Here is a 17,935-nt window from a genome sequence, read left to right on the forward strand (position 1 = left end):
GGCAAAACCCTAACCCACCGACACTCCCACTCCCCCCTACCACAGGTTCCCACTCCCTCTCCCTCGTCCCACTCCTCCTCTGCCCCCCCCCATGAACGGATCTGGATCGGGGGCAACAGCCGCTACCAACCCCATCGTCGCGACGCCGCGACGCCTCGCCCTCACCTGACGCCGCTCGGACCTCCCTCGCCGGCCTGCCCCTCTCCGCCGCGTCGTCCCCGACACCCCCTTGACCCCCGCTGCCATTTCCCCTATGGCCCCCGTGAGCACGCGCCTCGCTTCCTCTCTCTCCCTCGCGCGCTCGCGCTCGTCGCCGCAAGCCCCCGCGCGCGCTCACCGCATCGGCCGCGCGCCCCGGCCAAAACGCCCGTGCCACTGCCTTCCCTCCTTCCGGTCTCTGCTGCCGCACCTGCTGTCACAGCCCCTCGCCCGAGCTCGCGCGTGCCTCGCCGCGCCCGTGCGCGTCCTGCGCCCGCGCTCGCCGCGCCCCACTGCCGCATCCCGTGCTCCGGCCGTGCTCCCGCACGCCCTGCACGCGCCTTGCCCTGAGCACTGGTCCGCGTCCGCGCGCCCCCTTCCACGACAGCGCCTGCAGCCGCGCGTTCGGTCGCGCCCCCCTCGCCCCCTTGCCCGCGCTCGTCGGGCTCCGCCTGCTGCCTTCCTCCGCCGGAGCCACCACACTCGCACCGTGCCGCCCCCCTTTGTGCTGCTACTCAAGCAGTGGCCGCGACCATAGCCGCCGCCGGCGCCGGACCCCGGTAGCCCGTGGCTGCGCCATTTGGGCAACTCCCAACGCCCGTCGCCCGGCGTGCCTCGCCGCCGCGCCTGAGGTCTGTGGTCGGGCGCCCACACGCCCTTCGCCCGTTATGCCCGATCCGCTTAGGCCCCAGGGGCCACTGGACAACGGGCCCCACGCCCAGAACGAAATAAATAAAATGTGTTATAAAAAATAATTAATTAATTAATTAATTAATTAATTAATTAATTAAAGAATTAATTAACTTAATTAATCCTAATTTAATTAACCTAATTAACTGCTTAACCTAATTAACTACTGTTAATTAATAGTATAGCCAATGACAGGTGGGCCTGCTGTCCAGTTTGACCAAGTCAAACTGCTAACTGGACTAGCCTAGTCAGTGACAGGAGGGTCCCACTAGACCCCTTTGACCAGTCAACGGTCCCAGTTAACTATTGACTGGGAAGTCAACCGGACCCCACCTGTCAGCCCCTTTAGTACATTGTTGTGTACAAGTTGTGGGTACACTTAGCAATTTCACCTTTAATTTTGAAATAATAAATAAATTCCGAAATTTTTAGAAATTGTTTAAAACTTTGAAAAATCATATAAAATAAACCGTAGCTCGGATGAAAAAACTTTGTACATGAAAGTTGCTCAGAACGACGAGATGAATCCGAATAAGCAGCCCGTTCGTCCGCCACGCATCCCTAGCATAGCGAACACACAACTTTCCCCCTCCGGCTCCTCTGTCCGAAATCGCGAAACACCGGGAATACTTTCTCGGATGTTTCCCCCTTCACCGGTACCACCTCGTACCGCGCTAGGGCGCACCTAGCATCACGCTTTGCCATGTCATGCATCGTCATGCATTTGTTTTTATTATATTTATTGTTTCTTCCCCCTCTTCTCTCGCTAGACACCGAGACCGACGCCGCTGCTACCCAGTACGACTACGGTGTTGACAACCACTCTCTCTTGCCAGAGCAACCAGGCAAGCCCCCCCCCTTGATCACCAGATATCGCCTACTCTCCTCTATACTGCTTGCATTAGAGTAGTGTAGCATGTTATTGCTTTCCGTTAATCCTATCCTGATGCATAGCCTGTCATTGTTGCTACAACTGTTGATACCTTACCTGCAATCCTAAATGCATAGTATAGGATGCTAGTTTATCATCAGTGGCCATACCTTCTTGTCCGTCTGCCATGCTATACTATCGGGCCGTGATCACTCGGGAGTTGATCACGGGTATATACCTATACTTTATACATGATACATGTGATGACTAAAGTCGGGTTGGCTCGAGGAGTACCCGCGAGTGATTCACCGATTGGGGGATGAAAGGACCTTTGTCCCGACGGCCCTCTGGGTGGATCTTTGTGGCGGAGCGACAGGGCAGGTTGAGACACCTAGGAGAGAGGTGGGCCTGGCCCTGGTCGAGGTTCGCGGTTATTTCAAGATAACACGTTTAACAAGATCTTGGTATTTGATCTGAGTCTGGCTACTGGCCTATATGCACTAACCATCTACGCGGGGACAGTTATGGGCACTCGACATCGTGGTATCAGCCGAAGCCTTCGTGACGTCAGCGACTGAGCGGCGCGCGCCAGGTTGGACCGCGTAACGCAACTTCCTTTGTAATGGAGGTTGCTAGGTCTGCTCACTGGCCGCGTTCGCAACATGCAGGTGTGCAAAGGGCGATGGGCCCAGACCCCTGCGCCATAGGATTTAGACCGGCGTGCTGACCTCTCTGTTGTGCCTAGGTAGGGCTGCGACGTGTTGATCTTTTGAGGCCGGGCATGACCCAGGAAAGTGTGTCCGGCCAAATGGGATCGAGCATGTTGGGTTATGTGGTGCACCCCTGCAGGGAAGTTAATCTATTCGAATAGTCGTGATCTTTGGTAACAGGACGATTATGACAACTAGAACCGGATACTTAATAAAACACACCCTTCCAAGTGCCAGATACAACCGGTGATCGCTCTCTCACAGAGCGACGAGGGCAGGATCATCGGTTAGGATTTTGCTATGCGATGCTACTTGGTGAACTTACCATCTACTCTCTTCTCCCGCTGCAAGATGGAGGTTACCAGAAGCGCAGTCTTCGATAAGACTAGCTATCCCCCTCTTATTCTGTCATTCTGCAGTTCAGTCCACATATGATACCCTTATTCCCTTTGATACCAATGCATACATATATAGTGTAGCTCCTTGTCTGCGAGTACTTTGGATGAGTACTCATGGTTGCTTTCTCCCTCTTTTCCCCTTTCCCTTCTACCTGGTTGTCGCAACCAGACGTTGGAGCCCAGGAGCCAGACGCCACCGTCGACGACGAATACTACTACTCGGGAGGAGCCTACTACTACGTGCAGCCCGCTGACGGCGACCAGGAGTAGTTAGGAGGATCCCAGGCAGGAGGCCTGCGCCTCTTTCGATCTGTATCCCCGTTTGTGCTAGCCTTCTTAAGGCAAACTTGTTTAACTTATGTGTGTACTCAGATATTGTTGCTTCCGCTGAATCGTCTATGATCGAGCTCTTGTATTCGAGCCCTCGAGGCCCCTGGCTTGTAATATGATGCTTGTATGACTTATTTTATTTGTAGAGTTGTGTTGTGATATCTTCCCTTGAGTCCCTGATCTTGATCGTACACGTTTGCATGTATGATTAGTGTATGATTGAATCGGGGGTGTCACAATTTGGTATCAGAGCCAACTGCCTGTAGGAATCCCCCTTTCCAACTCCTTGGCCGAAGTCGAGTCTAGTCATTGAAAAACTTTTACTAACATGGCTGTGCGGCTTACGGGCCCACGTCGCCCTCTGGGTGGTATTAGGATCTTTTACTCCTCGATCCTTACTCTAGGACTCTGAACTCTCTTCTATTCGGGTTAAATGAATTTTGCTAAAATCTAACATTAGGATCTCGTTATCACTTTCTCCCGGAGAGCCCTTCATTACAGATGATCGACTGCTTCAACAGAAGATTCTGATAATATTCTCCGATGTTCTCTTGAATTTTTGTGCCATTGCTTTTGCAATTCCCTACCACCGAAAAATCCCTATGGATAAATACTTACACCTGTCATTCTTACTTTTATTCCCAGTTGGTCTTGTTATTACAAGATACCCCGAAACACTCGTCATTGTTTCGATAATCCTTTGAGCTTACTGCCTTGCTGTTCTTTGTCACCTGAATACCCCTACGGATAATTCTCGCACTTATCGAGTATCCGCTCATCCCCCAGTTGTTCATGTGTTTCACAATGGTCATCGAAATACTATTCGATCCTCCAAAAATCCTTAGTAGCTTATTGCTTTGCAATACTTGTCTGCTTGCATGATGGATGCTTTCCATATGTCTGGCAATATTCGTTAGTATCCTTAGACACCGTCATTTTGATCCCTTTGATTCAACATGAGTGCGAATGCACGCAATCATCAGTTGATCCTTATAAATTATCTTTCCGGCTCAGATGTCATTTTAAACATGAGCTGGCTCTCAACAAATCCAATTGCCGTCAATTGTACCCCTAAGGCTATTCAACCTATCCATCCCTAATCAGAACATTGCTTCTGATCCATTGATTTGAAAATCATAATTACTTTGCATTTGAGCTCTAGATTAGTCAGTTGTTTCCATAATCCAATGCCTTTGCATTGTTACTTCCTTTGGTTGTGTGCCGATGCTCACGTCAGCTCTGTTATGGACCGGCAGATCCTTTAATGGACTTTATCCGACAGCGTCCTTCATATTCAATAACCTTGTGAGCCTTCCCTTGGATACATAATGCCTTTGGTAAATGGTATCATCTACTTTCTCAACCTTGCTCTACTTTCGAGCTTGTGATATTTACCCTTGAAACTTGTGGTATATGTTTCTAAGAAGCCCCTATGGGTTGAACTTATGCCTTCTCTAAACTGTGTGAACTCGAAAGTTTTCACGAGTCATACACTTCTGGTATTTTGCCAAATAAAATTTCAACACTACAACTTCTTCGAAAGTGAGAAGTGAATGAAAGGTTATGCATTGGAGAAGTGGGAGTCGACCTTGAACTTTGTGTTCATGCCCATGGACACGATGTAGATCTTATCATTAAAGCTTCTCTTAAATTAAATTATTCCTTTGGTATAAGTTCATCTTATATCCGGGATCTGGCCTTTTGCAATAGTGTTTCCGACCATGTTCTCCTTTAAATACCATTTCTCGGACAAGTTGAAGTAATTGTCTTCTACAGATCATTGCACCCGACCAACCTTTACTTTGATCTACCGTCGTGTATTACACTCTGGTATCTCAAGATTATCATGGAACTGCATAACTTCTTACGAGTTATTCATCTAGTGCTACATTCTCATTGATTGCAATTTTTCGTGGGCTCTGAGTTATTTAACACTCAAAGACATCGATAACTGAATCGAGTCTGCACTGCGATTCAACAACTCTTAGTAATCTTCAATGCTTACGAGTTTGTACTCGATAGTGTCATTCCCAGCTAATTTACTACATCATCATCGTCAAGCTGACTGCTTGACCATTCTACCTATGTCCTTCATCCTCGGGACACAATCCCGACAGTGCTCTAAGCTTACATCAAACCTTCATCATCATATTGTTTGTCTTGAGAGACAACTCTGAATTCTGAGATGGCATCTTATCTATGGTTATAATAACCTTTTGCTTAACCATTCCCTTGGCTTGATGTCATAGCCGAGTGATTGCATCCTCATGGAGCCTCTCGACAAGATTTGTCGTGATCATCATCAACATTTTGACCCCTTCCAAGATATAAATTGAATCCATGATGAGAAGTACCCTCCTTGTCCTCGATGATTTGTGTTATCATCGACCACTTTATTGCCTTCCGTTCAACACACACTTGTTCGTGTCTCTATCACCCTATTGCTTTCAAGTTAATGGTCGATATTTCATTCTTAGACTATTGGTTGTTGAATCATCTTTCTAACATTGATCATGCTACCTAAGACCATATTTTGGGTGCACTTTTCAACCAATGCTTAATTGTGTATGTTTTCCTTGAGCATACAACCTTATATCATTTGGTCCGACAAATGTTGACTCCTTGTGCACATAAGTGTGGAAATCCATCTTTTGAAAATCTCAATGAATCGTCGCTGAGTTCATCAGCCACCTCTTCATTCTCCCCTTGGTTTTAATGATGAACTCTTGTTTTGGATCTCGCTTCCATAGTACATTTCCCGAGAATCGTACAATGTCATCTTGACAATTTGTGTTGCACCTTTCTTCTCAGGCATACTGAGTCTGAGGTAGTTTGACACCAATCAGATCTGAATGTCGGTCAGATGTGATGGTTGGGACATATTTCCAAGAGTTATAACATTGGTCTTTATACGAACCGGTAAGGTGGTGGCATGCCTAGCACACCTGACCGGAGGACCTATTGCTATAGTTTCCTCTTTAGCGAGGTTAACCATTCTTCCATGAGGAAATTGTAAGACTTATTCTATAAGTTGTTCCTAATAAGTCCATTGTGTATCCAGAGTCCGACCTTTGATTGAAGACCATGTCAATGCTATCTCGAAGCATGTCTGTGGTACTCCGATTTTCAACAAGAACATTTAAAGCCCAATGCTAATGTTTCCTGCTCAATTACCCAAACACCACTGTATGGGTAACGTCATGAAATTCCTCTCCCCTTACCTAAGTGGTTTTCTACCTTCTATCCGGTCTTGGATATCATACTCTGCTTGTCTTGGGAAGGATATACCCCTGAAATATGTGTTTAAACACATTTTTCCTTTCCATTTGTTCTGTTTAATCTGATAATCACATTTTCCTTTCCATTGTTCTGTTTAACCTTCTTGAGGTTTATATGATCTAAGCAGTAATACGTCACTGCTTTTATAAGCACCTCAGCGTACAACTCTGTCAGTAAGACCCTGTTACTATTGTTGTTGACATTCCGGTAACCACCGATGAACGAGAACTTTTCCTATTGGTCCGCCTCGTTTCGACGGGCAGGAAAATGGTTCTCTTTGTTCCTTGCCCTTGGTACCGATGTTGTTGCCGACATAAATGATAGGCAATCCTCTGACATGCCTTGCTTACATAATCACGCGAGATGTCACCACCCTTCCTACTTTTAACCCACATGGTGGGCCCATAACCCACAGTTCCACAGGATCGAAACCTGACTCTCCTGTACACCACATGTTCCCAAAGTTATTCCTCGCGCGTGGCTTTGTATGCAATTCACGAGCCACGTTCCTAGTGATCTATTCTGGTAATACTTCACGTGGTCCTGAAACCCTCTCACCTTTTGATTAGGCATCAAGCGATTGCCTACCCGCTTGAAACTTCTCATGGTACCTTCTTACTTTACTCTCGATATTTTCTTAAGTTTCTATTCAAGAGATACTTTCTACCACACATCCCCGATGTTATCAACCAAATAGTCGATCTTTCAGAGGTTCGTTTTCCGAAGTTACCCCGTGTCCTTCATATGTACAATGAAGACTCCGAAGAAAGGATGACAACTTCATCATGATACATTGATGCATAGGAATGAAGACATCGACGCTATGAGTCTACCTCTTCAAGAAGAGCCACTACGACCGAGAAGGCTCGTTAGAATTTCGCAACCAAATCCCTTCCCCATTACTTCCCCTCCTAAATCTCGGGACAAGATTTCTTGTAGTGGAGGAGAATTGTGACGCCCGGGTAATTAAGCTACAGTAACCCTCTAGAAATGATGCCACATCACCTCGGTTAGTGTTGATAATCTCACGTTAGTTCAAAAACGATTCGGAATTCAACTTCAAGTTAAAGACAAACAATAAAACTTCTCAAATATTAAATCCAAAATGTTCGGGTTGTGCTAGTTAATGCATAGGTGATTATGATGAAGAATCCACATCTTTATATAATGTATAAATGCACTAAAATGATGAAAACGGTAGCCAAAAACATTATTTAATTACCTTTGGTATTTTACAACTATTTTATTTTGGGTTAAAACCTTTTTTGGTAGAGGGTTATTTTGAAACATTATTTTAGGAGCTATTGTCATATTTTAATAACCAAAAATAATGTGGGACTAAAATTAAAACAGGGAAGAAATAGAAAACAATAGGACATATAAAATAAAACAAAAAATAAAGTAAAACAACCCCCTCCCCCAACTGGGCCTCAGCCCAGCCATCGGCCTACCAGGCCGACCCACCCCACCCCCTATATGGCCTTCCCAGGCCAAACCCTAACCCACCGACACTCCCACTCCCCCCCACCACAGGTCCCCACTCCCTCTCCCTCGTCCCACTCCTCCTCTGCCCCCCACCCCATGAACGGATCTGGATCGGGAGGCAACAGCCGCTCCTGACCCCATCGCCGCGCCGCCTTGCCCTCACCTGACGCCGCTCGGACCTCCCTCGCCGGCCTGCCCCTCTCTGCCGCGTCGTCCCCGATATTCCCCTCGACCCTCGCTGCCATTTCCCCTACGGCCCCAGTGAGCACGCGCCTCGCTTCCTCCCTCTCCTTCGCACGCTCGCGCTCGTCGCCGCAAGCCCCCGCGCGCGCTCACCGCATCGGCCACGCGCCCCGGCCGAAACGTCCGCGCCAATGCCTTCCCTCTCCCCGGTCTCTGCTGCCGCGCCCGCTGTCACAGCCCCTCGCCCGAGCTCGCGTGCACCTCGCCGCGCCCGTGCGCGTCCTGCGCTCGCGCTCGCCGCGCCCCACCGCCGCATCCCGCGCTCCGGCCGCGCTCCCGCACGCCCTGCACGCGCCTTGCCCCGAGCGCTAGTCCGCGTCCGCGCGCCCCCTTCCACGCCAGCGCCTGCAGCCGCGCGTTCGGCCGCGCCCCCTCGCCCCCCTTGCCCGCGCTCGTCGGGCCTCCGCCTGCTGCCTTCCTCCGCCGGAGCCACCACGCTCGCTGGCCCGCCGCTCACCGTGCCGCCCCCCTTGGTGCTGCTACTCAAGCAGTGGCCGCGGCCATAGCCGGCGCCGGCGCCGGACCCCGGTAGCCCGTTGCTGCGCCATTTGGGCAGCGCCCAACGCCCGGCGCCCGCCGCGCCTCGCCGCCGCGCCTGAGGTCTATGGTCGGGTGCCCACACGCCCTTCGCCCGTTACGCCCGATCCGCTTAGGCCCCAGGGGCCACTGGACAACGGGCCCCATGCCCAGAACAAAATAAAAAATGTGCTATAAAAATAATAATTAATTAATTAATTAATTAATTGAAGAATTAATTAACTTAATTAATCCTAATTTAATTAACCTAATTAATTACTTAACCTAATTAACTACTGTTAATTAACAGTATAGCCAATGACAGGTGGGCCTGCTGTCCAGTTTGACCAAGTCAAACTGCTGACTGGACTAGCCTAGTCATTGACAGGAGGGTCCCACTAGACCCCTTTGACCAGTCAACGGTCCCAGTTGACTGTTGACTGGGAAGTCAACCGGACCCCACCTGTCAGCCCCTTTAGTACATTTTTGTGTACAAGCTGTGGGTACACTTAGCAATTTCACCTTTAATTTTGAAATAATAAATAAATTCAGAAAATTTTAGAAATTGTTTAAAACTTTGAAAAATCATATAAAATAAACCGTAGCTCGGATGAAAAAACTTTGTACATGAAAGTTGCTCAGAACGACGAGACGAATCCGGATACGCAGCCCGTTCGTCCGCCACGCATCCCTAGCATAGTGAACACGCAACTTTCCCCCCTCCGGTTCCTCTGTCCGAAAACGTGAAACACCGGGAATACTTTCCTGGATGTTTCCCCCTTCACCGGTACCACCTCGTACCGCGTTAGGGCGCACCTAGCATCACGCTTTGCCATGTCATGCATCGTCATGCATTTGTTTGCATTATATTTATTGTTTCTTCCCCCTCTTCTCTCGCTAGACACCGAGACCGACGCCGCTGCTACCCAGTACGACTACGGTGTTGACGACCACTCTCTCTTGCCAGAGCAACCAGGCAAGCCCCCCCCCTTGATCACCAGATATCGCCTACTCTCCTCTATACTGCTTGCATTAGAGTAGTGTAGCATGTTATTGCTTTTCGTTAATCCTATCCTGATGCATAGCCTGTCATTGTTGCTACAACTATTGATACCTTACCTGCAATCCTAAATGCTTAGTATAGGATGCTAGTTTATCATCAGCGGCCATACCTTCTTGTCTGTTTGCCATGCTATACTAACGGGCCGTGATCACTCGGGAGTTGATCACGGGTATATACCTATACTTTATACATGATACATGTGATGACTAAAGTCGGGTTGGCTCGAGGAGTACCCGCGAGTGATTCACCGATTGGGGGCTGAAAGGACCTTTGTCCCGATGGCCCTCTGGGTGGATCTTTGTGGCGCAGCGACAGGGCAGGTTGAGACCACCTAGGAGAGAGGTGGGCCTGGCCCTGGTCGGCGTTCGCGGTTATTTCAAGATAACACATTTAACGAGATCTTGGTATTTGATCTGAGTCTGGATACTGGCCTATACGCACTAACCATCTACGCGGGAACAGTTATGGGCACTCGACGTCGTGGTATCAGCCGAAGCCTTCGTGACGTCAGCGACTGAGCGGCGCGCGCCGGGTTGGACCGCGTAACGCAACTTCCTTTGTAATGGAGGTTGTTAGGTCTGCTCACTGGCCGCGTTCGCAACATGCAGGTGTGCAAAGGGCGATGGGCCCAGACCCCTGCGCCATAGGATTTAGACCGGCGTGCTGACCTCTCTGTTGTGCCTAGGTAGGGCTGCGACGTGTTGATCTTCCGAGGCCGGGCATGACCCAGGAAAGTGTGTCTGGCCAAATGGGATCGAGCGTGTTGGGTTATGTGGTGCACCCCTGCAGGGAAGTTAATCTATTCGAATAGCCGTGATCTTCGGTAACAGGACGACTTGGAGTTGTACCTTGACCTTATGACAACTAGAACCGGATACTTAATAAAACACACCCTTCCAAGTGCCAGATACAACCGGTGATCGCTCTCTCACAGAGCGACGAGGGCAGGATCATCGGTTAGGATTTTGCTATGCGATGCTACTTGGTGAACTTACCATCTAATCTCTTCTCCTGCTGCAAGATGGAGGTTACCAGAAGCGCAATCTTCGATAAGACTAGCTATCCCCCTCTTATTCCGGCATTCTGCAGTTCAGTCCACATATGATACCCTTATTCCCTTTGATACCAATGCATACATATGTAGTGTAGCTCCTTGCTTGCGATTACTTTGGATGAGTACTCACGGTTGCTTTCTCCCTCTTTTCCCCTTTCCCTTCTACCTGGTTGTCACCAGACGTTGGAGCCCAGGAGCCAGACGCCACCGTCGACGACGAATACTACTACTCGGGAGGAGCCTACTACTACGTGCAGCCCGCTGACAGAGACCAGGAGTAGTTAGGAGGATCCCAGGCAGGAGGCCTGCGCCTCTTTCGATCTGTATCCCCGTTTGTGCTAGCCTTCTTAAGGCAAACTTGTTTAACTTATGTCTGTACTCAGATATTGTTGCTTCCGCTGACTCGTCTATGATCGAGCTCTTGTATTCGAGCCCTCGAGCCCCCTGGCTTGTAATATGATGCTTGTATGACTTATTTTATTTGTAGAGTTGTGTTGTGATATCTTACCGTGAGTCCCTGATCTTAATCGTACACGTTTGCGTGTATGATTAGTGTACGATTGAATCGGGGGCGTCACACCTGCGCTCCCTTCGCCTGGTCCGGCCGAAGCCCGAGCCGAGGTTGCTCCCCGTGAAGTCGGAGCACACCGACATGGTGACCCCCGACAACGAGTCCGCCCTCAAGTGGGCGAAGGAGGACTACGTCCGCGAGCAGGTGCGCCGCCAACGCCGGGCGTACCTGGAGCTCCAGGTCCGTCCCCGCGGGCGCGAGGAGGGCGGCGTCATCGTCCTCGACAGCGACGAGGAGGACGAGGCCAGGCCGTCCAGCGCCCCACCGCGTGTCGGCGACCCCGGCCAGGACTGCAGCTGGGACGGCGGCAGCTCGGGCGAGGCGCGCGACGACGACGACGACGATGGCGACTACACCCGCTTCTACAGACTTCTCGGCATGTAGACGACGGCGACGACGGCGGCTAGGCTTTTAGTTTGGCGTAGTTAGGCGTGGTTTGCATGTTTTTTTAAGTTTTTGTACAAATTTCAATGAAGTATCGCCGATTTCGTTCAAAAATCGTCAAGTTTGCGAAAACTTGAACGGAATATCGCCGAACCCGCCTGTGAGCCGACGACTAGGAACAAAGTCGCCCCAGGGGCCAATCTATCGCTGGTTCGCCCCCAGCCGCTCTTTTTCGACGCCCTACGGCTGGAGATGCCCTTATACACCCTGCCAAACACGCCCCAAATATCTCTCGCCAATCCCTTCCCTCGGGCCTTGGGGTTGCTCCTGTCCTGCAAAGCTTCACTCTAAGGCCCTGTTTGGTTCAGTTTTTATCGACAGATTCCGCTGCCGCGTAGCAGAATCTGAACCAAAGGACGAACCCAGCAAAATCCGATTCCAGAAATCCGTTGTCAAAATCTGAACCAAAAGCGGAAGCAGACTAGGACGTGCTTTCCAAAATCTGATTCCGTTGCGGGCCAAAATCTGAAAATGCTATATCAGCTAGTTTGTCAAATAACCTACATCTTTTTCACATCAGATTTTCCACAGCTGTTTCTCTACAACAGATTTTTCACAGCTGCTTTTAAAAATCCACAGCCGAACCAAACAGGGCTTTAAAAGTGCCCATCAGCAACCATCCGTTCGCTCTTGCACCTCCCTTATCGCGGTGGATTGGCCTCCTCTCCTCTATCTTGTTTTGTTGGCCGCCCATCTCTACTCTCCAAACTCTCAGCTCCCTCCCTCCCGCTGTTCTCGAATGGCGGCCACCTCCGGCCTCACGGCCACCGTCACCTCCCCTCCGGCCGCCCTTAGAACCTTGGCTCCTCCCGGTCTCTTCCTCCGCCCCATCTCTCGCTGCTCCAGACCCCATTCCCTGAAGGCCAAGGTCTGCAGCACTGCCTATCCTGTCCCTCCTCCCTCTGCTGCTACCAGTATTCTTGAATTACTTTTCTGTCCGTTGAGCTGGGGGTGCATAGCCATGAGTTCCAACTAGAGTTGTGGTGCGGTGTCTCTGTTGTTTCTTGCAGCTACGTTGTAGTTTACTCCATGATTAACATGCATAGTCTGTAGAGCTATATACCATGCAAAGAATCAGTAATTTACTCCATGGTAACATTGTAACTCAATTCTGAAATCTTTTCATCCACACAGGCAGCAGCAAAGGACCAGGACGAAAAGAAGCCCGAAGCTACCAAAAAGAAGGCATACAGTCTTGTTTGCACTGCCTGTGAAGGGAATGGTAAGCCAGCCTTCTTCTTCTTCTGTTTAAACTACAAGGAACAACCATTCGCAAAAAAAAAAAGAAAACAGAAAAAACAAAAAAACAACAACAATAACAATGTGTATGGTAAGAAGTATTTGAGATGGTGATAAGATTAGTAGCACTAAACTACTAATTCAGATTAGGTGGGATAGCTTATGGCGAAATGTGGATGCATAGGGTACATGATCTCTAGTGTTGAATACTCATCCAAATAGCTCAATGCATAGGATGTGTGCCAGTTTCCACCTGGTGCTCTGTCATACAAGGTCTCTAAGGCATGCCAATTCATTTTGGGAGATGTGCAGGTTATTCCTGCTATTAAGTAAGTGGCTTTGGAGTACTTGTTGCCTACTCAGACCCAAAATCTTTTACTGGCTTCTCATACACAATAGGTTGAACACCAAAGAGTTACTTACTTCAGAGAAAAACATTTCTTCATCCCTAATTACACTCGTGTCATGTCCAGTACAAGGGTGCATGAAACTAGAGATCACCTGTTCTTGCACTTCCATTTTGCTCAAGTTTATCCAAGAGCAGCTCAATCAGCTTAAAAATCTTCAGGTGCCTTTTTTTTCTTAGAGATTGTTATTCTGATCTCCTGGGCCATTTGGAACACCAGGAATCACTTCATCTTCACAGGGCTTGAGCCAATCCTGTATTCTTGCCGGAAGAAATTCAAAGAGGAGCTGAATTGGGTGGATCAGAGAGTAAAGAAGAAAAAATATATCCAGTTCAGTGACTCGGTTAAAGCCTTTAGATAGTAGTATAGACACTAGACAGCAATCGGCACTCCTTGTGTCTCTTCACACTGCTGTCTTTTCTTTGCTTTCTTCTGTTTCGTTTTGTTGTACTGTTTGCATAAACCACAAAATCTATAAGAATATGCTGTGAGAAGAAATTCTCACAGGTTCGGCTCAAGAAAAAAGAAGGAAAGAGCTCCATGTAGCTCCCGTCTCCACAAGTGAGTGATGAAACCGAATTGATTGGGTTTGGACGTAATGGGCCTAATGGCCTGGGCTGGCGGTATAGCCCGTTAGTCTTAAGGTTAATTAGTAATAAGGGTCGCTTGCTTAGAGGTCAAGTAAGTCTTACTTGAAAGTCAAGTAAACCTCTTTATATAAAGAGAGGAGATGTATCAATCTAATCAAGCAAGAATTAAGAAGGAAATCCCTTCCATCTTGCCCGGCCGTGGGCAAAAGGCCCCCGGCCGGCCCTCTCGCGCCCTCCTTCTAGCAGCGCCATAACAATTTGGTATCAGCTAGCTTCAGTTCGATCATGTCTTCACCGCCGCCCAACCCGTCTCTTCCGCTGCCGGTCACCTCATCGCCTCCGGCGACCACCACGACCGTCGCCCCGCTCCTGCCCGCGCCGGGATCCTCCGTCGCGCCCGCCCCCGTCATCCTCACCCCTGAGGAGGTGTCCGGGGCGCTGCGGGACCTAACACAGGCGGTCCAGCCTGTTCTTGGCCGGGTCCTACGAGCTGCACCCGGCTGCGCCGCCCATCACCGCCACCGCGCCGACGTGGCTGCCGTGGCAGTCGCCGCACCAGGTGGCCCTCGCCGCGCTCGCCGGGCTGCTGCAGCAGCCGCTGCAGCTGCCATCCACCGCCCCGTCCTGGCTGCCGTGGCAGCCGCCGCACCAGGAGGCCTCCGCCGCGCTCGCCGGGCGGCTGCAGCAGCCGCTGCAGCTGCCATCCACTGCCACCACCACCCCGTCCCAGCTGCCGTGGCAGCCGCCGCACCAGGTGGCCTCCGCCACGCTCACCGGGCCGCTGCATCAGCTGCCATCCACCGCCACCACCGCCCCGCCCTGGCTGCAGTGGCATCCATCGCTCCTGGCGACCTTCGCCGCGCCCGGCGCTCCACCACAGCAGCTGCTGCAACTGCAGCAGTCATTGCCTGTGAGCTCCGGCCCCGCATCGACCGCGCCGACGGGAGTCCCGATCCACCAGATCAAGTTCCCGCCGTCGCCATCACCGCTTCCCCAGGGCGTCCCCATCCAGCAGATCAAGTTCCCGCCGTCGCCGGCACCGCTTCCAGCTTGGATCACTACCCGCCACGTGTCGGCGACGGTGAGGCTGCAGACTGCTGCATGCGGCCTCCTAGCGCGTCGGCGTGTGCGGGAGTTGCGTGGTCTGCAGCTGCCGCTCCTCCCAGTTGCGCTTCGCTGCGCAAAGGACCTCGATCTCGTCCCTGCGTCGGGGATCTTGGGCATGTTGTTTTCCCCACGGACAGCGCCCTCAAAGTCTGCGACATCGACGGTTGGGGAGGCGCACCCCTCCTCGCCATTCTCCATCGACAATCCTCCACTCTTCTATGTGCGGTGCCGACCAACAGCCGTCCGGCGGGGAGAAGGCATGGTGTCACCGACAAGAGCGCACCGCGTAGCACCACTGCATTTCGCCGCCGGCCGCCGCGAGGGCGCCTCTGCTGGTCGCTCTTGCGACCATTTCCAGGTGGCCATACACATGCACTCCTTTTGTCCAGATGGTGTCCATGGGATCCAGGTGGCTGTACACGTGCACGTCCGACGTGCGGATGGTATCCACTTTTTGTTAAGAGGTCCAAAATAAATCATCTCTGTCCATTTCAGATTGAGAGTAATAAAACAAGCCGAGATGTAAAAGACTTGTTTTTTAAGAGTTAGGTCTGTGTTGCGTCGAGTCATGGTTATAAGTTGGTTTGGCTGCAGCTCGAGGACAAGCTGCATGTCCAGGTGGGGTGTAGTGTTAGAGTACGTAATGGGCCTAATGGCCTAGGCTGGCGGTATAGCCCGTTAGTCTTAGGGTTAATTAGAGATAAGGGTCGCTTGCTTAGGGGTCAATTAAGCCTTGCTTGGGAGTCAAGTAAATCTCTCTGTATAAAAAGAGGAGATGTATCAATCTAATCAAGCAAGAATTAAGAAGGAAATCTCTTCCATCTTGCCCGGCCGTGGGCAAAAGGCTCTCGGCCGGCCCTCTCGCGCCCTCCTTCTAGCAGCGCCATAACAGTATTCTTGCCGGAAGAAATTCAAAGAGGAGCTAAATTGGGTGGATCAGAGAGTAAAGAAGAAAAAATATATCCAGTTCAGTGACTCGGTTCAAGCCTTTAGATAGTAGTATAGACACTAGACAGCAATCGGCACTCCTTGTGTCTCTTCACACTGCTGTCTTTTCTTTGCTTTCTTCTGTTTCGTTTTGTTGTACTGTTTGCATAAACCACAAAATCTATAAGAATATGCTGTGAGAAGAAATTCTCACAGGTTCGGCTCAACAAAAAAGAAGGAAAGAGCTCCATGTAGCTCCCGTCTCCACAAGTGAGTGATGAAACCGAATTGATTGGGTTTTGGACCATTTCACTGTTGGGTTTTCCTCCGTTGTTATATAAAGGGTGATCATGTATTTGATATACGGTGTTCGCACGACACTTGGGAAATCTTTTATTATCACTCTTTAATCTGTTTTCATAACAAAATTAAACTCTTCTACACATGGATATGTGAACTGTGGCTAGCATTAGCAATCTTTGTGTTCTGTGACCCAGTTCCATGCTTCTGGAGCGAGAATTTTGTAGTATCATATTTTCCCTGAGCAATTTTTATTATAGTTATGTACTACCATGGCTTAATTCTTTACAGAGGGAGTATATTTTACCAACAAATGCATACAGTATACGTGTGAGTTGTTTGATGATTTGATCATTCTCTGAACCGACTTGTTAAACCTTGGAAGTGCAATAATGTGGATTTTACTAGTAGTACTTTAGTACACCACTTCTTGGAAAAAATGTATCTATTTTGAAGCAATTTATGTCTCCCTGCACTTTTTAGCATGTTAAAAGCTCAGCTATAGTAAGATTAATTCGATCTTGGTGCAAATTGAATGCCGTATTGATCAGTGTGTAACAATGTTTCAAATGGATCTGAGAGTCTTCGTTGCATTTTGGTGGAGTTCTACTCGTGATACGTTTTCTGTGCATCGATGCCACGGGAGCTCATTCCAATCGGTTGTAACAATCTTATGGCAAATGGCAGGCGCAATCGCATGCACCCAATGCAAGGGAGGTGGGGAGAATTTGGAAGACCATTTCGGTGGTCGATTCAAAGCTGGAGGATTATGCTGGCTTTGCAGGTAAAATAATTCTTGCTCTAACCGACAATACTCTATTAGGATTAAATAAATTATCTAACTTTCCAATGTTTTCTGTCGGTTCATTTAAAACATGGCAGAGGAAAGCGTGAAATTCTATGTGGGAGCTGCAATGGCGCTGGCTTCTTGGGTGGATTTATGAGCACTGCCGATGACACTTCGGAATGAAATGCTTATGTTGTTATTTTTTGCTTATTTTGTATTTGACAATTTTTGGGAGATCTGTAACATTTTTACTTGTATCCCCTTCAAGGAATTTGTCCCTTAGAAGTGGACATTTATGGCATTTAATAATTGTATAATTTTTTATTTGTGACAAAGTATGTCACTAAGGCTCCTCGCACAAAATACAAAAATGCTACACTTACGGGGCTGGGTTACGGAAGGGACTTACGGGAGGACGTGTCCCAAACTCCCAATACAATCAATTGACCCTTCTAATTTAACCGTGTGCCCAGCCCATGATTAATCCCGACGTCTCCACCTCAGACCCGTAAGAACTTTACGTAGAAAATTTCCATAAGTGCAACATCGCTCCACAAAATATTCATATATGGCCTCAAACCCACCTTGGAAACCCACGATTTGTATTGTGGAAACGAAATTTAATGGCATTAAATTTGGTCTTCAGATGCTTACGTGCAGTGGCCGGGTGGCCCTGACCCAGCCTGAATTGAAAATTGAATAAATAATAATTATACGAATAGTTCC

The 17,935-nt window shown here is 49.3% G+C and overlaps 1 protein-coding gene across 1 annotated transcript; it reads left to right on the top strand.

The window, feature by feature from the left end:
• Nucleotides 1–12,462: 12,462 nt before the first annotated feature.
• On the top strand, nucleotides 12,463–17,540 carry LOC123147846 (protein BUNDLE SHEATH DEFECTIVE 2, chloroplastic). The gene is made up of 4 exons (XM_044567160.1): nucleotides 12,463–12,720; nucleotides 12,987–13,074; nucleotides 17,110–17,206; nucleotides 17,305–17,540. Exons 1-4 carry the CDS (start codon nucleotides 12,592–12,594, stop codon nucleotides 17,390–17,392), a joined length of 402 nt encoding a protein of 133 aa, XP_044423095.1. The 5' UTR covers nucleotides 12,463–12,591; the 3' UTR covers nucleotides 17,393–17,540.
• Nucleotides 17,541–17,935: the final 395 nt, after the last annotated feature.

Source organism: Triticum aestivum, chromosome 7A (assembly GCF_018294505.1).
Source record: "Triticum aestivum cultivar Chinese Spring chromosome 7A, IWGSC CS RefSeq v2.1, whole genome shotgun sequence".
Classification (NCBI taxonomy): domain Eukaryota; kingdom Viridiplantae; phylum Streptophyta; class Magnoliopsida; order Poales; family Poaceae; genus Triticum; species Triticum aestivum.

Coding starts and splice junctions, on each gene's coding strand:
- LOC123147846 (XM_044567160.1), top strand. CDS start 12,592: ATGGCGGCCACCTCCGGCCTCACGGCCACCGTCACCTCCCCTCCGGCC. Junction 13,075..17,109: donor CACTGCCTGTGAAGGGAATG/GTAAGCCAGCCT, acceptor GGCAAATGGCAG/GCGCAATCGCATGCACCCAA. Junction 17,207..17,304: donor GGATTATGCTGGCTTTGCAG/GTAAAATAATTC, acceptor AAAACATGGCAG/AGGAAAGCGTGAAATTCTAT.